The sequence below is a fragment of the Phoenix dactylifera genome, chromosome 8 (genome assembly GCF_009389715.1).
Source record: "Phoenix dactylifera cultivar Barhee BC4 chromosome 8, palm_55x_up_171113_PBpolish2nd_filt_p, whole genome shotgun sequence".
NCBI lineage: Eukaryota > Viridiplantae > Streptophyta > Magnoliopsida > Arecales > Arecaceae > Phoenix > Phoenix dactylifera.
In genome coordinates this window covers 20,237,028-20,257,451 of record NC_052399.1, presented here as the reverse complement: position 1 = coordinate 20,257,451, position 20,424 = coordinate 20,237,028, and the positions used below count along the sequence as shown (strand labels likewise).

The following is a 20,424-nucleotide window of genomic DNA, read 5'->3' as shown; positions in this document are numbered from 1 at the left end:
TCTCCTTTCAAAACTCCAACCAAATATAAAATATTTTTTCTTTTTTCATTAGCCATACTTTTCTTTCGCCTCTCGCAAACCAAACGAGTTCTAAATATATCTTTGGAAAGGTTTTAGTTTTCAACAGTTCACGTTAATTGTTTTCCCATTTGCAGGCCCTGTTGGCGCACGACATGGAGGGAGGGATGCTGGCGTGTTGGAAAATTCATTGGGGTTCAAAGATGAGGGCCGTGGATTTTTTTTTTCAGCTCAATCTGCCTTTTATAATTGAATTGTTCTTCTGGTTTTTAGTGAATGTGTTTAAATTACTGACAATTTATAAGATTATAAAGTTCATTTTAACTATTCTTTTGCGTAAATTAATATTCTCATTTTGTGTCTTGTACCACAGTACCAAAAAGATGTTCAACTCCTAGAGATTGGAGTTCCATCATTTCTTACTTCAGTTCTTTATGTTGGTTAGCCATTATTGTTCTGATAACCGAAGCAGAGGCAACAAAAGAGTCTTAATTTATTAATCAGAAAATGAAACAACGACGAAACAAGAGTTAAATGTGACCATCTACCATTAGTGAGTTAATTATAGAACGAAGATACTCAACTACTAAAAGAAGATGATGAAAGCTTACCAACCAAAGCGGAATTTATGGCATGCCGCACTAGAAGTTGTCTGTCTTAGGCTATCGCCTGACGAGAGACAAAGTGCACCTTAAAATTTAGGTCACTTGGATCAGATTCTTAGATCTTACGCAACCAAATGCTGCTCCGAAGCATTCAAGAAAATAGAAACAAAATTTTTGTCATGCTTGTTAAGAGATATTCTGGGTTTAATACCTACAAAAGGCATCTATATCCGGAATTTGTACAATCAAGCATTGCTAATCACGTAACTCCACGACTAGAAGTAACATACATGCAGAGACTGCACTCCTGGCCAAACAAGCACAGAGCAAATGATAGAGAATTCTGCCAGTGAATTGGAGGAAGGCTGATCAAGAGCGAACCATATAGGGAAGGAAGAATATTCAGATTCATCCGGGCTGAAGACCTGCTTAAATACACAATGACTTGAAACATACCAAAGCATTTTAAGAGAATTACAATTAAGGGTTGATGGTCACTTACATTTGAGAGAGAGCTGTATAAGTAGGATTATCTCATAAGCATCAATTAAAGTTGTGCATAATTCTCAAATTGGCGCCAAGCTCCCTTCCAATGCTTCTTTCCCTGTAATTCCATCCTTCAAAGTTTTGAAGTACACATCATAATCCTTTTCAGGGGGAGGGTTTGAAGGGTCCACTGTGTATGGCTCACTAAATGGTACGGTGCTTTTGACCTGCATGCAATTACAAACAGGGAGAGTAAATTTCTAGAGACAACATCATCATGGTACTCTTCTTGTTGCCACCAATCACATGGTGCAAACCAAGCTCCCTGCCAAAAGATAGTGAATTCATGCCAATTATTTCCCTCATTATATCCAGTTGATATAAATGCAAGAAATTCTTTCCTTCTATTAGATTTTACTTTGTGACAATTAAATTTAATTGTTACCGTTTGCATCAGATGGAGATTGGACAGCAAAGCCCCCGTCCATAAACTGACAAGACCATTATCCAAAAAGATGACCTTATTGGAGTTGAGGATACTTCGGCAAATGGGTATTCAGGAAGAAAATAAAAGCATGAGAGGAAGCATGGAAACTGCACCAATAGACAATGCAATAATTGATAACTAATTGAGGGTGGTCAAATATACCGAACTTCTTCGAGCACTAATGAAGAAATTGCTAAGCCATTTCATATTAGCACGATCAAAAGCTAATAGGTTTTGTTAAAATCCTACATGATATAATAAGTGCCAGACCTCAAAGGTCTTCCCACATGCATGTGGGCTCTCCAGAGCAGCAATGCATATTCGTGCTACTTCTTCCCTTGAAATTTTCCCCTGCAATTAGATAAAATTTTAGTACTTCATTATGATTTTCTTGAAAAATTACATTTAACACACTATAGTTAAGAACTACAGGTGAAGATAGGAGTTGCTAACACTAGAGGAGTACTCTTAGGCAGCCAATAGAACCTATGGCCCATTACCTTCAGTAAGTGAGAAAAATTGATGTCCCAACAGTTATGAAAAACATAAATGTTAGGGAGTTCTAAATACCGTTATATTGTCTCCCTGGTCAAATATGAGATCAGCTCCCGCAGGCTCTTCAGTCAGTGCACAGGGCCGAATTATTGCATAAGGGATGCCACTTTCTCGTATCAAATCCTCCCCCTGATGCACAAATAAGGGATTGATAAAAACTTTTTTTTGGAGTGAAGATTGATAATAAGTACAAGAAACATTCATTGCCAGACACCTCAGTTTATCTAGTAAAACATGCTATCAGAAAAGGTTATGTATCAACCTATGAGTATGTCATGGAAGTATGCCAACGGAACATCTAGAAATTACAGCCAACAGATTTTGCTTTTAAACATCCATTCTGTGTGTGCGAACGCACACATATATGTGCATACAACACACTTTTGAAATCACAAGCTTGAAGTTTGCTTCAGCATGAGTTTTTGTTTTTTATTTTTCTCAAAAAAAAAATAACAATGAATTTTCACCCCTGCAGGAACATGTACACAATAGAAATGATCTGTTAAGAATGGCTAATAGATAAATTAGTGCCCACATTTAACTGATTCTTCTGTACCACCATGAATCATATTCCTGAATTGGCCTCTTGAGCCATAGAAACACATCTAGTTTATTAACATGCTCAGTGATCCCCAGTAATAAGCAGACAAGAAATACCAATAATCAATTGCACTTGTACCATCTAAGCCTTAAAGTTTGAATCAATTCATCTACGCCACCCATGGAAAATCTAGAATTGCACAAGCCATACTTCTGATCCAACCGATGCAGGACCATAATGGTATTCCACTAAAATGAGCCTTGTTTTCACTACTCATTTGTGGCGATGGAATATACCACTTCATCCACAAAGTATTTTGTCACTTTCATCGGCACATGCAACTCGAAGCTACTATTATGGTTCAAAGCAGTCTCCTGTGCTAGCAATCTTGTAGAATTATCGTCTTCGAATGACTCCAAACTAAATATATCATACGCATTCCATCATATAGGTCCTAAAAGTTTATGTTCTGGTGACCATATCACAAATGCTCGAGTCCCAGACAGAGGTTGTTCCATGTGATACCATCCCCCTTTTCTAACATATATTAACTAATTCATGAGCAATCAAAGAAATTAACCATCTCTCTCTCTCTCTCTCTCTCTCTCTCTCTCTCTCTCTCTCTCTATCTCTCTATCTAACCTGATCAAAAACACTCAGATAAATTAGGAGGGTTCAATATTTTTCTAATAAATGTTGTCCACAAACTTGTCAACCATATCTGAAACTATTATGCTCAAGCTATTCTGCACTGCATAAAATCATTCCATTTCTATAACTGTGGCATAATGGATGATAATTATTCACATATGCAATGGAAAGACCTTTAGTTTATATGTGAGAATAAAGCCCAACTCCTTGTTCAAGCGCACTGCAGGGGGTTGTTTGCTTAAATCAAGTCCAGGCCTGTCAGGTCGGGTAACTCCTGCAGAACTCACATGTACAAACCTGCAACGTGAAGCCACATAAGAGGTGTGATTCTTCCACATACTACTTAATATGCACACTTGGCCATGCAAATCAGTAGTCAATGTTATGCAGTTAATTCATACATAATGTCTTGGCCACATTAGTTTGAGAACTTTCTATATTACAGTTCCTGGGGATTTTGGCCTCTTATCCAACATAAAGCATGTGGATAATGATAGTTTGAAGTCATAGTTAAGAGATAAAACCTGGGAGTGATTGGCTCATTTATGTATGCTCGTATGCTTGACAATGGAAGCTGAAATGGGCCTTCCACAAATGTTGGGTTGAGCTTTCCATCATATTCAAACTTACTGTACATAAGCTGTAAAACAGTTTTCTCATGACTTTAAGGGACGCAAATATAAGGAATGATAGAATAGAGAGAGAGAGAGAGAGAGAGAGAGAGAGAGAGAGGCATGCCTGCAGTGAAATGATGTTGCTTGGATCAAAGGGTGGAGCATCAACTGCAGTTCGAGCACGAAATACAGGCCTCAATGATGAAAAAGGTATCTTTATCTGAAGCAAACAGAAAAAAATAGTTAATTAGAACTATCTGAAAATATTATTACATCTAATATACAAACAGTAGTGTATCTTACTGTATGCCACTGCTCCTTTACAGTATCAAAGCTAGCAGTGTATCCTACAGTATCCCAATCAGCGCTAGTGCGTAAAATAAGCTTGTAACGACGTCCATCACCTTTGAGTCTCAGTTCAATACCATCATAAGCTGAAAGATCCTCAGGTACAGAAAAATTCTGAATTTATAGGAACACCAGATTTTGTCATGAAGCAATTATATCCCAAAGATAATACTGAATTATCTTTAAAGGGCACAGAATAAAGTTTTGAATGATAAAGTTAATATAGTTTAAACACTAAATAAACACTAAATGTACCCCATAGGAAAAAGTATTGATCATAACAGTTTAATACAGCAAAAGCATGATTTGACAAAAAATAATGTTCATGGCATTGAGGTCCTAAGCATGAGACTACCAGAATTCAAATCAAGTCCTATTTTTGGTATAGATATCAGAAAGATTTATACCTAGGACTCCTACATTGATACTGGTTCTATTACATAAACATTATATTTCATACTTAGAAATATAAGAAAATTATGATTTTATCACGACAAGATAGAACAATTACTTTTGTCCTGATACTGGTAAAGCCACCATTGTTTGCAGTAGAAACAACTCCTGAAAGAGCAAATTATGTATTTTAGATATAAACATTATGTAGCAACATAAAAGAGACATTATGATAGATATCACTCCATACTTTAGCTTTAAATCACCCAACAATAGTTAGTGAAAAGAGAACAAGAAGAAACCTTTGAACAACCCACTTGGTCCCCCATATTCGTTACCAGTCGGGTCAACTTGAAATGTACTCTCACTAACACCTCCCATGACAACATCATCTAAGGCACCCCATACAAGCTTCCCTGACAAATTGCCTACAAGTAGAATGTCATAGGAAGGTTATGAAAGTGCACATAGCTATCACTTTTTTAGGATCTTTAAAACATAAACAATATTATCACTGGTATGCTGAGTGGTTAAAAAAAATATGGGCTGGGGGAATAAAAGGGAAAAAAATGTTTAATTCACCACCAGAGTCAAATTAAATTAGGAGATATCAAACTAGAAAATAAGGATGAACTGAAAGCAATGGCTCAGAAATGACTCACAAACATTTATTGGATTATTATTTGTTTTAAGCAAGGTCAACTGCTGAATAGATATTTAGATTTGACTTCACATAAAGATAATGCAAATATATGTTTCAACAAACTCCACCGATGACCAATTATAGCATTTGTGCTGCATTTAAACAGGGAGATATATTAAGTCGGTCATTCTCCCGACCTACTGAAAAGCAAATCTATGAGTAAACAGAATCCAAAAGGGCAGCCCCTCCATTGAATATCACCATACTAAGTGGCACCATGGAGTTAAAGTAAGTAGAGTAAACATTGGCATTGAGGAGAACAGTTGAGGAAGTAGCTCTTGGCTTCTTCCCCTCCATGTCAAAAAGTTTCCTTGTTGAGTGGAGTCTATTGCCTACTAATTAATACTGCAGCCTTGCATTTTAAATTCTTCCAATATTTTTCATGGGTCATCACTTGTGGCATCATGAACTTACTCACCGCCCATTAGAGCTCACCACCTGAATACCTATTACCAAATACCTATAAAACTGACTTACGGAAATTCACCAATAAGCTTAGAATTTGTAAGTTCCATATCTTCCACATTTGCAGGCATAACAAACCAAGTCACTCAAGAAGCCATCCTTGGTTGGGAAAGAGGAAATAAAACAAAGAGTTGAGCAAATTTTTACTAGGACTTGATACTCTCAAAAAAAAAAAAAAAAACAGAGAGAGAGAATCTATGCCACACCTCCTATGCAAATGCATTCATAGCCGACAATAAAATCATGATGGGCAAGAGTGACAGCTTAGAAGAGCACTGTGGGTAATTCCAATCATAATTTGCAAGAACCTTGTGTAAAACACCTAGCCAACAAAAGCTCCCTGAGTACCTCCAACAAGCTCAAATCTTGGGGCTTCCAATAGCATTATGCAAAGGAAGCCTACATTGCCTCCATAGATTAAAAGAAGATATAGATCCTAACTCCAAGAAATAAAATCTAAAAAGCTCGAGGATCTGAGGTCACAACCTCAAGACTGCAGAACTATAAGGTCCTCAAACTATTATTCAAAGAAAAAACAAACCATAATGTAGTTAGGAATCATCTTCAAGATATATCATTCTAGCCCGTTTCAACCACATTGGAATTAAAGCTGCACGACAAAACCTGTCCACAATCAGTGGGCAAATATCCTCCTGTAGGTGGACAGCGGACAAAACCTGTCCACAATCAGTGGGCAAATATCCTCCTGTAGGTGTACAACAGAGAAGTACCCTCAACCCTTACCTTGAGTTAGTCTGTGCCACTAGCATCCAAAGTTCCAAACTATTAAACCTCTTCTCTATACATAGATAACTCCTACCACACTAACAACCAGAAATGATGCAATTTCTTCTCTTGGCAGATGCCATTTGCTTATCCAACATCAGACACCTAGATCTGTCCAATAAATCCAGTTTTGTCCCCTTAAATTGATTTCATCTCTCACCCATTGTTAACAATCTGAAAAAGGAAAGAAAACTATAAACAGGATTTGCTATGCTAGCAAATTGACATTAACTTTAAAAGCTAGTGCCTTCACCTCCATCACAGCCAGAATGTCTTTGCTTCATCATAAGCAACGACGAGATGATTTGGTTGCCAAATGAAATCAAATCCGAAATCCCTAGATCCACACTGTACAGCTAGAGCACTCTAAACCTCCATTGAAGTGCATCACAAGGTCATGAACATAATAGGTCGTAATTCCATGACTTCATGCAAGATTAGCACATTTAAAAATGCTGAATAAAGACAAAACTAATTCCCAACATTGCTTTGTACTTGTTTTAACCTCCTGTGTCCTGTAATCTTCATTTGCTGTTCCCTTTGCCTGTTAAATATTTTCCAAGAGAATGTAACGAAGCTCTCTAGTCCCTTCTCTGGATACCCATCATCCTCAGAGAATATAAACAGCATATTGAATATGGCAGAAAAGCAATGCGAGAGAAGGAGGATACCAATCCTCAACTTTGACAGAATGGCCACATACAAGCATGTTCCAGAACATAGACAGAAGATGAAAATTATGCCAGAAACAAACGCCACTACTCTTAATTAAGATCATGCAACAAACAAGTACTCCACAACTTGAGTATGCTTGCATAAATGATACAAATTTCACAGGAACCCATAGGACCACTACATTGCTTGTGAGAAAATAGTTTACATTCATTTACTTGGGCGCAAAGTTCAAATAGTTGCACAGCATAATAAGTCATATTTTATCTGTATTCATTCATCAGAATTGTTCATATTCATCGATTGTTAAATAGGCAGGTCAAGAAGTGATGCAGACCTCTGAATCCAAATAACAGTTTTCCATCTTGTAGTCCAACACTATTCTTTATGGCACTGATCAAATTTTGAATTCCAATGTACTCTACCTTTTCAGGTGAATCTCCCTTTATCTGATTAAAAAAGGAAATTGGTCACATTCATGGATTTAAAAATAGCAAAAGATAGAAATTTAAACAAGTATAAGATGGAAAATATGATATATATTCAGGAATCAACTCTACTCATGATGCAGAATTTAGGAGACCATTTTACTACCTCAGGTTCGAAGAATTTGATTCCCTGTGCAAAACCAGATGTGCAATGTCAGGGTTATTGAGGCAAAGTTCAAGTGAGTTCATTTTCAATTTAGATCAAGAAAAAATAGTGAATAGATGTGCTTCATCATGTAGATTCTATATGGATAGAACATACTTGGCTATACTTTGCCCTGTCAGGAGTATCCCCTTCCTTTGGTCCTACAATAACAGAGACCGCATTTATGACTCTCCTCACTCCTTTGAAATATTCAGGAGCTAATGTATCATCCTTTGTAATGTCTGCAACAATCTGAAAAAGTTTGAGAGCTATGGATATTTACAAGCAAATATTTTGTAAAATGCTAGATTAGAAATAGAGTTAGATGCATCCACAGAGCAAAAGAATAATTGGAAAAGAAATTCCCATTCAATGCTGTATAATTAGTTAAAATCAAAAAATAAAGTGTCCTAACATAGTTTGCTCAATCAAGCTTCAGATATCAACATTTTGCATATACATCTACATCAGTAGATATAATTTCAACTTTCCGATAGGTCTGAAACTGAATTTGAAATAATCTCTTTCTGTAAAAACATAAAAAAAATAAAAAAAAGTCAAATAAGTGCATGCAGCTCACCAAGTCCACATCTGGTCCGAACATGGTTCTAGCCTTCTCTTTATTTCTAACCTGGACATCCATAGTAAGTCCAAAACCTTAATGAATAAGATGAAGGGGGAAGTCTATCTTAAGATCTCAGCAATAAACCAATCAGAATGTGTATAAATATTTCATTATGGAAAGATACCAGTGCTCGAACAGGTAACCCTTTCTTGCGTAAGATGTCAACTACTCTTCGCCCAACACCACCAGTAGCGCCAGTTACCAGGACTATACTAGAAGTTTTCATCTCCTTCGATGGTTCACTAGCGGTTGGGCTTGCCAGTTTTTCAATCAGAGACCTGATGAACTTCGCATTTTTTTTAAAAAAACGATAAGCGCAACATAGAGTATTCTCAACATAAAGAGAAAATAATAATAGCCTTTACACCAACAACAGTAAGAATGTTAAGAAACCAACCTCGACAGGATTTGGGGGCCCATTGAAGAAATACAATGTTCTAAAAAATCTACTAAAATCCCAAGCTTGTCGACCAGACTTGGCAATTATGGTCCCCTTTGATGGTCTTGAATATACAAAGCGGGAGGCTCCTTTGTGCTGATCCCTTGTATGGGTAAGTTGGATAAATTGTTTAGATTGATGGGATGGCACCTTTAGATGCAATGCACTGGAATGACTTCTACGAGTATATGATGAAGAAAACCCCTGAAAGAACAGTTAATTTAGTTAACCATCAGCAAATAATTGTAAATGACATTGGACGATCTAGAAACTTCAACAAGAAATGGGTTCAGCAGTAAGAAGTATCACAAAATCCTACTTAAAGTTGCAGTTGTATATTCTGTTGATGCTCGTTAAAAATCATACATCTGGAAAGAAAATCAAAAATTATGCATAAGGTGATCTTTGTGCCACTTTCAATTACCTTGCATATATAAGACATGTTTTCAAAAATTATGCAGTCTATTCATCTGCTTCCTTTTTTTTAACTTTCTTTTTTTTTCTTTTTGATATACTATATTGTGAACTGATGAAGAGGTTCATGGTCATCCACGTTACATAGTTAGGCAAAATTAGTCAAAAGAAAAGAAAACATCCCACAGAGGTAACAAAGGAGACAGAGAAGAACAGAAAGCGAAAGCAACCAAATCTCAACCTAGTAATTACTCTTCCTCCAAGACACTCAAATATCCAAGTTGAATATAGAGTTATCACCTGAGGATGGAGAAGAGCAGCAGTAGAAGGCCGCGAAGAAGGACTAGCAGGAGTGAAGCAGTACTCCATTTCTCAGAAGAGCAAAAGCCTACTGTCCGGAAATGCAATTATATATCAACAAATAACAGTACACGAAGGTAAGAGCGAGTATGGACCACAAAACGCAGGAGCAGATTGACGCGGTCCAATATCCTTTCTCCCCATGTTTATTAAACTACTTCCTACCATCATACACCGAACAAGTCAATCAACCGCCATTCATGGCCTCTATCAAACGGATAGTGCATCCTGCTAAAAGTTCATCCGGAACACAAGACGCCAAATCCTCGCCGTCTCTCTTCCCGCCTCGTTCCTCTCTCCATTGCTCCATCGCTGAGACTTCTCCTACGGCATGGAGAAAGCCACCAAGATCTCGCCTTTCCGTCTCTCCTCCCTCCTCCGCCTCGAGAAAAACGCTCGCCTCGCCCTCAAGCTCTTCAGGAACCCTAGGGCCACCGCGCCTGCGACGCCCCCGAAGCCGTTTCGCTACAGTGCTCGGTCTTACGACCTCATCATCTGCAAACTGGGCAGGGCGCGGATGTTCGCCGAGATGGAGGAGGTTCTCCACCAGATGAGCCTCGAGACCCGGTTCACCACCAAGGAAGCCCTCTTCTGCCACGTTATCTCCTTCTATGGCCGGGCCCGCATGCCCGGCCCCGCCCTCCACGCCTTCGACCGGATCCCTTCCTTCCGGTGCCGGCGGACCATCCGGTCCTTTAACTCCCTTCTCCACGCCATGCTCAACTGCGGAGAGCTCGAAAGGGTCCAGTCCCTGTGGCGGGACCTCGACGAGCGCGAGTTCGTTCCGGATGCGTGCACCTATAACGTGTTGATCCACGCCGCGACATCGTCCGGGTCGCTGGGCGAAGCCTGGGACTTGTTCGACGAAATGCGGAGGAAGGGGATCCGGCCGAGCGTCGCCACTTTTGGGACTCTGGTCTCTGCTCTCTGCGCGAACTCGAAGCTAGATGAAGCCTTTACGTTAAAAAAGGAGATGCTGAAATTGCACGGCGTGAAGCCTAATGTTTACATATACACCTCTCTGATAAAAGGGCTTTGCAATACAAATAAGTTGGATCTCGCCCTCAAGCTTAAAGAGAAGATACTCCTGGAGAAGGATATAAAGTTGGACTCAGCGATGTATTCTACTCTAATCCGGGCGCTCTTTCGAGATGGTAGGAAGGGGGAGGTGGTCAGGATTCTGGAGGAGATGAAGGAGAAGGGAATAAAGCCCGACACCGTTACCTACAACGCAATGATCGCGGGGTTCTGTGAGGATGAGAAGGACTTCGATGCTGCATTTGAGGTGCTGAACGAGATGGCGAGAAACGGGCGCAAGCCTGATGTGGTGAGCTATAATACGATCATCGCAGGGTTTTGCAAAGAGAGGAGGTGGAGGCATGCGAGTGAGCTGCTCGAAGATATGCCGAGGAGGGAGTGCCGCCCTGATGTGGTGAGCTACCGAACACTCTTCGAGGGGATGTGCGATGCGGGGGCGTTTGAGGAGGCGGGGTTGCTTTTGGATGAGATGGTGTTTAAAGGCTACGCGCCTGGAGCGGTGAGCGTGAGGAAGTTCGTGGAGGGACTCGGTGGAGAAGGGGCGGGTGATCGGGCGGGGCCAGCTCTATGTAGTTTGGCGAAGGTGAAAGCTGCGGGAGTAGAAGTGTGGGAGAAGGCGGTCGGGGACTCGGTGAATGAGTCTGAGCTGTTGGAGGTAGTTAAGTTTATGGATCGCTTAAGAATGGATTAGAGGCCTGGAAAGCTTATGGATTGATTGTTTGAGAATGGTAGAATTCCACATGAACTTTGTCCATGAAGAAGTTCTTCTTTCATGCGTTAATTCCATTGGATATTGAGATTTTGGGACCAGTTCCAGCATTGGCCAAAGGACCGGCCAGCACTAATGGCATTGCCAAGTATTTCGCCATTATCTTGAAGAAAATGCTGAATACCTGCAATGCTTTTGAAAAATTTGCAAGATATGTGGAACACGACATGGAAAGAGGCTGAGCATTTACATGGTAATGTTTTTTGATGTAAAGATAGAAGAACCCGTCGACCTTTTCGGCTTTTGTTAAGTTAGTGATGAGAACATGGGAGAATTGGAGAAGGCCGTTAAACCAAGAAATTTCAGAAAGGAAAATGGTAGGAAAGAACAGAGGGTGAAGGATATTTATATAGTTCACAACACATTGAATTCCCAAACAAGCCTCTACATCTTCTCTCTAATAACTTGCTTCAGGATGGTAATCTAAGAAGGGAAGAAGAAGAAGATAAGATTTTTCCTTGCAACAGGTTTTGGCAGATAAGATGTTGGAATTTCTATCAAGCTAAACGGCCCAGAGCATCACCTTAGTCGAGCTGCCCCAGGTCTGATGCACACAAGGGGGGAGCGTGTATAATCTTGCAGAGGAAAGGATGGAGGAGGAGGATCGCGCTTCAAAGTTTAATTAGTAAACATCCTACCATCATCATTTGTGTTTTTTTAGCTTGCTGCTTGCATTTTTTATCTCAGTTCTGCAAAACATATTTCTTCACCATTAATATACATGCACTCACCATAGGAATGTTTGTTGACGAAGAAGTAAACGAGTGCAACGGTCTTGCCAAGAAAATTAGATGCATCTCATCCTTGCATGGCCATCTGTGTCAAAGTGTTCTTTTAAATTTGAGATGATGTGAATTGTGGTCCAGTGCCAACTGCAGGCTTATGCTTTCCCCCACAAGGTGCCAGAATTTTTGTGTAATTGATAACTCTAGACTAGGTGATAAACGTTTGTATGGTGAAATAGAAGAAATATTCCATGATTGAGTTATCTGCAGAATGAAAAGAATGCAGCGCAAACTAAGCAGCACATGGAAACAAAATCATAAGCCACTTTGCTTTGCACCAAATGAAGTTGTACCCAGGAAGTTATAGTCTAGGTTAGTTTCTAGGTCCATTGCACCTTCCAGAACCTTCGCTACAATCGACATTCAAGGTTTTCTGTTGCTATTATTCTGTAGACACCAAAGGTAATAAAATCCTCCTAGTCAAATTTGGCTCCTTAAAAAGGGGGGAAAAAAAGGTTATTCCAAGGATAGCGTTGTTGAATTAACGCAGGCGGAATTGCTCTCTGCTCCAATAGTTTCACGGTAGGCTTGGAGAAACTGGAATGAACTATAGCTTCAATCCATCATTGACCACGGTGAGATAAAACCAACCTCGAGTCCGGATTGTCGGGGAGATGCAGGTTGTCGGTCTCTGCCCCGTCCTCATTGTCTGCCCGAGAACCAAACTGTCGGTCGAGAGATCGAACAACTCCCGGAAAGATTAATTTCTCGACTCAAAGGGATGCTCGGTTCGGTATTTTTTTTTCCCCCACAACGGAGGGGCCTAAGGTGTTGGTTGACCACAACTATGGCATTGTCGGCATCAGGAAGGATCAAGTTGCCATCATTGGAGGGGGGGCTGGTAGCATTCTGTTGGACTGGGTGGTCTCTATTGGCGGACCACGTAATTAGTAGCAGGGAACAAGGGAGGGGTTGATGTTTATGGTGAAGAAGATAGCAAGGAGGAAGGTAACACAGGAGGCGTTGCATAAGAAGTCGAAAGACTGGGCGACCGGGTTGCGGTAGAGGAGGATGGCTCGGACCATGGCGCCATAGCTTGTAGCTGAAGCTGGGACACGAGGGATGGCTTGTTGGTCCACAGAGTGAAGGGGCTGGCATTTTTACGGGAGTTCAAGGTTCGTCATGAGCAAAGGGTCTGGGAAATTGGGGTGGCGAAGAGTAGGATAAGAGGGAGTAACAAGTTTAATTGAAGGCAGCACGGCCAGCGAGTTCTTCGGTTGGTGGGTGGTTCGGGCGTTTAGAGGCGCACGGCATCGTGGTCGATTGCTGGCCGAGGTTTGGCATGGAAAACTACCATGCAAATACGTCCGACCGCTACAAGGAGTGGCTTCCGAGTAGGGCACGTGTTTCAGCTGTTCCAAATGGCAGCAATGCGCGACATTCCCCAGCAGCAGCAAAAGTTCTGAAACAAAATCGAAATAAGAATTATTATTTGCACATTTACATTTTAGAATTAGGATTTGATCTGAGCCGAACCTTTATTTTTTTAAAAAAAAATTCAACTACATCCAAAATTATTTATAAGATTTGTTTGGTAGAAGATGGTAATACTTATATCTTTTACACAAAATAAGTTGTTCCTTTCTATCAAATATTACATATATAAGGGAATTACTAATATTGCTAACTTTTCTCGTTTATGCTATTCTTTAAGGGAACACCAAGATGGATGTTCGTGCTGAGTCTCAAGTGGCATTGCAGAAAAAAGAGGATGACGATGGTGGAGAGCGTGGAGGGGGTGACAGTGGGGTGATGCGATGGCAGGGAGTGGAGAGGGCGGAGGTACAATGGGGTGGCGAGGAGGAGGAAGAGAACACTACACTTCTGACTTGTGAGAAAGTGTTGCGTGTTACAAGGGGACGAACAACCTACTTTCAAAGGCAGACAAATTCCAGTAGGAGATAATTGCTTAAAGAAGCTACTCCAATATGGAATTATATGATCTTTTACATCATTTTGTGTGTACAGTCAAAATTGTGGGCCAAGACGACTTGGAGAATAACAAACAAATTGAATGAATGGTAGAAAAAATAGTTCTCAGCAATGGATGCGATCTCCAAAACTATAAAGAACAGCATACAGAATTTAACGAACACGTTTGCTGGGATCACTAGTCTAACATCTTCTGAACCTTTGGCTTTCTGTTGCTTGCGCTACAATTGTATAGGGAATCTGAAATAAGGATCAGAAATCAATGTTGTCTTTAATTTGAAGGAGATAAAGCTCACGGCATGCTATGCTGGATGTGAAGGTTGTCTGCAAAGTGAACAGCAGTACTCCTGAGCTATTTACATTCATGAAGTTGAGCGTGTAGAAGAAACCCGACTATGATGCAAGCCATCTGAGCCAAATGACAAAATTGCAGGCCAAAAAGATTGTAAAGAATTTGGAAGGGCATTGATCTTCCTGCATGCATCATTATTAGATTATTATCAAGCTGAATTGCCAGAGATAGTAGAACAAACTTGAAGTTTTTGTAAATAAAGTTTCCATTCAGTCCTTTTAAACTAGTTTTAAAAAGCATAGCTTAAAAAAACAGATTTGGCTCTTCAACAGAGTAATTTTTACAGGTAATCTACTTAAGTTGTTGGAGATAGCGATGACAAAAAACAAATATGTTATAACAGTTCCACAACATGAAGAAGCTCCGCAGCCAATTGGACCAGTTGATATCAGCTTGGATTAAACAGGCAGGTTAGCTTATTTCAGGTCTGCAAAATGACTCATTGAACTGATTGTTCCAACTGAATCAGTGCAATTTTTATCTTTGAGGGAATCGGTGCATTAATATTGACTTTACATATATACTCTAACATGCTTTTTTATATTCTTATGAAAATAACAGTCCAAATTGGCTCATATCTTCTAATCTTTTATTCACCTTGCCAAAAAATTCAATTCCATCATCAGCCCATTATGGACAAAACATCTAAAAGAGCTGCATCTTCTATTGCTGCATCTTATGCAAGCGTGCATGTATGCATGTGACTTGAGAGTTGGGAAACTGTCTCTGAAAAGAATAGAAAAAGGATCTTGAAAAGCTTGTGATACAAACTCTGTTCATCTTTCCCATTTTATCCCCAGGAAGAATCTCCAAACCAAGGAGAACAACATTAGGCTAAATGTTATAGCCTTATTTCAAATGTCTATATGATTGATGCAATAGGCTGTCAACATTAACTAGAAGCTTCCTTATAGGATGTAATTCATGGATCAAATAATGTTAATGAGCTGACTTCTACTGCAGACTCAGATCAGGTCTAGTGCAGAGGTTTGAAAAATCTATTCTTGGGCTCATGACTGGGTGAGGGAAGATACTGTTTCAACTTGAGGTGGTCACAGTTCTCAAATTTCAGGTTTTTAACCAAAGCCTCAGGTCAACTTTGGTTACATTTTTTTTCTATTCAAAACTAGCAGGACTTCTAAGAAAGGATAAGACAGGATAGGTAATTGGTTTGTTGTATGTTGATGTAAGATAGCATCTTAAGAGGGTTTTATCATCATCATCTTTTACCCATTCTCAGAAACTGGTCATCAAAGAACAGTACACGTGCATTATGAATAAAAGAAATGTTTGCTACTTTTGTTTCATTTCCTCCAGCATACTATAATATTAGCACCTAGAGATGTTTGCCTTAGATCCATAACCAACAAGGAGCCAGAACCTCTTAAACAAACTAGAAACAAGTGTGCATGTGTGTCGTTGTGTTTAGCACAAAGAATTACAGGTAATATTTCAAATATGCCATTACACGAAGCACAACAAAAGCAATATGACTGCATGTTTTGATAAATCAGAAAAGGCTACCAACCCAACAAAGAAATTAGAACAATAAAGGGATTATGAAGTGAAATTGTCGCAATAAATATATTCCAAGATTGCACTTCACTGATTATGAAGAAGATTGGTAAAGGGATCCTACCAGATAATAATAAAACGTGCTGCATATAATGGTGAGACTCAAGTATCATCATCTTGAAAATCCATTTCATCAAGGATAACATATTTTGCAGCTCCATTGGAAGTGGGAGACACCGCATCTTCATTATCATTTGGCAGACTTTTCTTCAGTTTTTCATATCTGAAATTGATGGAGTATACTCATAATAGGCATAAGAGAAATATATGTTAAGATAATAGTGCACAAAAGTTTGCTATAATATGTTCATACATCTCAAAGAAGTGCAGTTCATGTTGATGCTCATTCTCAAAAAATAAGCACAGTCATGTTACTGTTCAATTGGCACCAAATGTACTCGTACATCGTACATGCAAGGTCTACATACAAATTTGAGTTTTGTGACTGCTGCAGGGGATTAATATACCATCTATGAACTCAGTGACAAGATCATGCAAATTCTTCATGATTCTATTAACCAACAAAGATTAAACAAGTGGAACATGAAAAAGATTTAGATTTGTTACACTACAAAAAACACAAAATAGACCTTGATCTCTCTAAATTTAAACTTAGCCATGAAGATATAATGAAGACATAGCCAGCTATGATACTACAAAAGGACAAAATGGACTAATCCATGAGTTTCATGGATTTTGAGATATTTACATGTTGGAGGAACTGTTCTCTTGTATGTTAGTACTATAATTTTATTCCAAATCAATGTATAAGAATGTAAAGAAATATATTCTAATAACCTTGAATCTGATTCATGGTATTTAAATACATGCTTTAATTATCTTGTTCTGCTGGTATATAGTACACAAAATGCACTATGCCAGCAAGATACAGGCACAACACAGGAATATGGATTCCTGTATCATGTGTATCGCTCCATGCTGGTTGTATTGGTTTGTGCCTGTCCAGCATGCACCAGCATGGACTGATGAACCGTCACGGACCCACTACTATTCTCCATGGGCCTTGGCTAATGGCGAGGCACATGACCAACACCATAGTACAGTTCAGTGATCAGGAATTATTCAGCTAGAGGCAAAGACTTAGGAGTTTGGGGAAAAAATCTGGTGCTAAACATCAGGAAATAAACAACAAAAGTATAAAATTTAATATTTCTAAAATATTTATATACTTATTTATTTAAATATAAGTATGCAAAGGGAAATTAAAAAAAGGCAAAAACGCCACCACCAGCAACAATACATAATAATAATAGCTTGTAGCATGTAAATATTTCTAAATTAGTTATAAATAAATTGTAAAGTTTATGTATAATTCATGAGTAGTTGAATATTTCTGGATTGATTTGTTTCAGAAGATTAATTATGCAAAGGAAAAATCAAGAATAATCCAAAAATTTTCCATCACTAAGAGAATCTTGTTGCTGTGACCGACATGGCATTTGGACTAACACAGCTCGCAATGGCACAGTACGTCCAATGCCAAAAACTTGTCACCAGCATGGACATGGTAATAATAGTTTAATTCTGGTCTTGAACACCCTCCAGAATTGACTACCACTAATTTGCACTAATTTATTCCCCAGACAACTCTGGCACATAGCTGGGCATGTGTCTGATATGGTTTCATGTGTCATGGTATGGATTGTGCCAACCTATGACCAGCACAGAGCCACAGACACAGTAGTAGCACTCTAATTTTTGTTTGCCACTTTTCAGAATACCATCCAGCATTGGGATGTATAGATAACATCCAAATATCCAATCAATCGGCAACTTACCACATGACTTACATATTAAATAATATAATATCTATATGACCATTTTTGACCGAATTGATGTCTAGGATGAAAAGACTTGCTAGACCATTCAATTTTGCGTAACTCCGAATGCTGCCACAACAAATGAGAGGTTAAGGTTTATTTGATCTGAATGATCTTTGTCATGCAGCCTTTTTCAGAGGGTCCCAATAAATTATTGGTCTGCATTGAAGTCTTGCCAGCTTTCCGTCTATTTTTCTTAGGTTTTTCTTGTTTTTCCAGTTTTCCATCAAATAAGACAAAAGGAGTCAGATTTTTTAAATCCTGATTTCATGAGTTCGCATGTAAATAAGATTTTGTGAGTCAAATTATTGTCACAACACTTAATATGCATATTGTGTAACATGTGCTTGTAAAAGGCATAATACTTCTTTCTGATCTATAGATCCACTGTTATGTTCATTATAACAGCAGGATCTACTCTTAAGCTAGTTGAATATTTATTACGTTGTCCCTTTTCATGATTATATTTCTTCCAAATGCAAAAGTAATAAATCATCAAATCACAGACAAATTTAAGAAAATGCATTTAACAATTTCCACAATGCCGAACAAATTCACTTATGTGAAGGTGAAATCTCCTAACTGATGCAGATGGCAGCCAGCTAGACTGATAATCATGTCAAGAGAAAAATCATAAAATTAATAGTTTATGGATGAAATAGCCATCTCCTGTTAGTTCACAAACCCATGCAATTAAAAGACATTAAACCAATAGAAGCACATTAACCTACAGAACAACATAAAACTTGGTTCCAGGATCTGCTGTGCTGGTACCGAGCACGTACCGGTTATCCGGCAGCACGAGTCGGTACGGGCCAGCACCGTGCCGTGCCGTGCTGTGCCAGACCTATACCGACATAGGAGACCGTGGGAGAGAGGAAAAGAGAGAGCGAACGGAAGAGGAAGGGAGAAGGAGAGGGAGGGAGGCCGGCGCTGGTGTGGGTGGCAGAGGCCGCGGCCGACCCCTGTTTCGTTCAAAACAGGGATTCGGCTGCGGCCTCCACCACCCGCACTAGCGCCGGCCTCCATAGGCCTCCGCCGGCATCCCTCCCTCCCCACTCGCTCTTTCTTTTCTTCTCTTTCCTTCTCCTCCTCCGGCGACGACATTTCGGTTTTTTTGCCGAAACCATCCTGGTAAGCCGTCGGTACGGCTCGGGACGCCCTGAACCGGACGGTTCGAAACAGTTCAGCCAACCTTGCTTGGTTCGCAAGTTTTCTGCAACCATGTGAATGGCTAGCTTCTGTTTACTCAATTTTTTTTCTTTTTGATTATATAGATTTTTTGCATACATGCCCTCCTAAATATTGAAATTTGCGTGAATATCCTTTCTAAATTGATATCTGTATATATATCCTAATAAAACACTTGTTTTGCATCTAGATTCTTCTTTTTTTTTGCATATGTACCCACAATATCTAACGCCATAAAGAAATTACTAGTTTAAAAATTGAAATGACTAAAATACCCTTAACGGGTAAACATGCAAAAAGAAACATTTATAAGGTATACATGCAAATGACAATTTTGCAAGGTATTCGTGCAATTTTATAAATTTAGGAGCAAGGTCCGCCGTATCGGTACCGGTCAGCGTACTAGTGGCGGCCCGGACTAGTACATACCGGTCCTGTATCGGTCCATATCGGTCTCATACCGGTACGATAGTCGTACTGGCCGGTTTTTCAATAAAAAGCTTCCGGTACCGGATCCCACGTTGATTCGGTACCGATCCCTACCCGGACCAGTTCGTACCGGCCCGTACGGGCCGGTATGGCATACCCTGTTTAGGAGGGTATACATACAAAAAAAATTTGGATTTTTGCATGAATACCCTCCTAAATATTGGAATGTGCATGAATGCCCCTCCCAAAATTGATATTTGCATGCATGCCCTCAAGAAACATTGTTTCTGCATAAATACCTTTAACATAATGATTCAGCTGATGTCATTAGCCAAAATAAATTTTTAAATTAAAAATTAATTAAAATTATAAAATTATCTTTTTATTCCTGAAGTGGATAACAAGTTAACGGATTTTGCTGGGAACTTATCCGACCCATTGAACTTCCCCTATTCCCATGTGACTGCTCTTTTCTGCTCCAGATCGCCCTAATCCCGCTATCTCCTCTGAAAATTTTTTTGATCTCTCAATCCCTTTCTTTCACTCCCCCGTCCGGAAGCAAAACCATTCTCTCGACTCCCTCCTCCACCATCAGTAGCCCTTCTCCCTCTCTTCTCTTTGCTGAAGTTCTCGCCACTGGAATCCGAGCCCCGCTCATTGCCGTCAGAGTTATCCCTTCATTGTATCCATTTTTTTACATAAAAATGGTCAGATCTT

General features: G+C 39.4%; 3 protein-coding genes across 9 annotated transcripts in view; 1 reads left to right on the top strand and 2 right to left on the bottom strand.

Annotated features, from left to right (window-relative positions):
- Window positions 1-773: 773 nt before the first annotated feature.
- LOC103707347 (protein HIGH CHLOROPHYLL FLUORESCENCE PHENOTYPE 173, chloroplastic) lies at window positions 774-9,889 on the bottom strand. Of its 5 annotated transcripts, none has more exons than XM_008791792.3 (18): window positions 9,736-9,889; window positions 8,980-9,225; window positions 8,707-8,868; window positions 8,538-8,588; window positions 8,075-8,209; window positions 7,919-7,942; window positions 7,662-7,773; window positions 5,001-5,126; window positions 4,817-4,866; window positions 4,261-4,419; window positions 4,082-4,177; window positions 3,868-3,983; window positions 3,517-3,640; window positions 2,167-2,280; window positions 1,846-1,947; window positions 1,555-1,703; window positions 1,126-1,434; window positions 774-1,048 (listed from the first exon to the last, which is right to left on the bottom strand). In XM_008791792.3, the coding sequence occupies exons 1-16, from the start codon at window positions 9,802-9,804 to the stop codon at window positions 1,563-1,565; spliced, it is 1,827 nt and encodes a 608-aa protein (XP_008790014.2). In that variant the 5' UTR covers window positions 9,805-9,889; the 3' UTR covers window positions 774-1,048; window positions 1,126-1,434; window positions 1,555-1,562. The 5 variants fall into 5 exon arrangements, with proteins under 5 accessions (XP_008790014.2, XP_026660564.2, XP_008790015.2 ...); XM_026804763.2 differs by having other exon boundaries at window positions 1,126-1,336; XM_008791793.3 differs by having other exon boundaries at window positions 1,126-1,336; window positions 1,867-1,947.
- A 115-nt stretch (window positions 9,890-10,004) lies between these two features.
- LOC103707348 (putative pentatricopeptide repeat-containing protein At1g53330) lies at window positions 10,005-14,746 on the top strand. The gene is made up of 2 exons (XM_008791794.4): window positions 10,005-12,227; window positions 14,042-14,746. Exon 1 carries the CDS (start codon window positions 10,127-10,129, stop codon window positions 11,522-11,524), a length of 1,398 nt encoding a protein of 465 aa, XP_008790016.1. The 5' UTR covers window positions 10,005-10,126; the 3' UTR covers window positions 11,525-12,227; window positions 14,042-14,746.
- The window catches only part of LOC103707346 (probable sugar phosphate/phosphate translocator At1g06470), a 27,110-nt gene continuing 20,978 nt past the window's right edge, over window positions 14,293-20,424 (bottom strand). Inside the window, exons 11-12 of one of the 3 annotated variants that reach the window (XM_026804764.2) lie at window positions 16,311-16,469; window positions 14,293-14,789 (exon numbers count right to left, since the gene is read on the bottom strand). In XM_026804764.2, the coding sequence (XP_026660565.1) occupies window positions 16,349-16,469 (121 nt within the window). In that variant the 3' untranslated portion in view covers window positions 14,293-14,789; window positions 16,311-16,348. Of the gene's footprint in view, window positions 14,794-16,310; window positions 16,470-20,424 lie in introns of all 3 variants that reach the window. The other 2 variants (XM_008791789.4, XM_026804765.2) reach the window with 2 other exon arrangements.

Coding starts and splice junctions, on each gene's coding strand:
- LOC103707347 (XM_008791792.3), bottom strand. CDS start 9,804: ATGGAGTACTGCTTCACTCCTGCTAGTCCTTCTTCGCGGCCTTCTACT. Junction 8,589..8,706: donor GGTTACCTGTTCGAGCACTG/GTATCTTTCCAT, acceptor ATGGATGTCCAG/GTTAGAAATAAAGAGAAGGC. Junction 1,948..2,166: donor ACCAGGGAGACAATATAACG/GTATTTAGAACT, acceptor ATCTAATTGCAG/GGGAAAATTTCAAGGGAAGA.
- LOC103707348 (XM_008791794.4), top strand. CDS start 10,127: ATGGAGAAAGCCACCAAGATCTCGCCTTTCCGTCTCTCCTCCCTCCTC.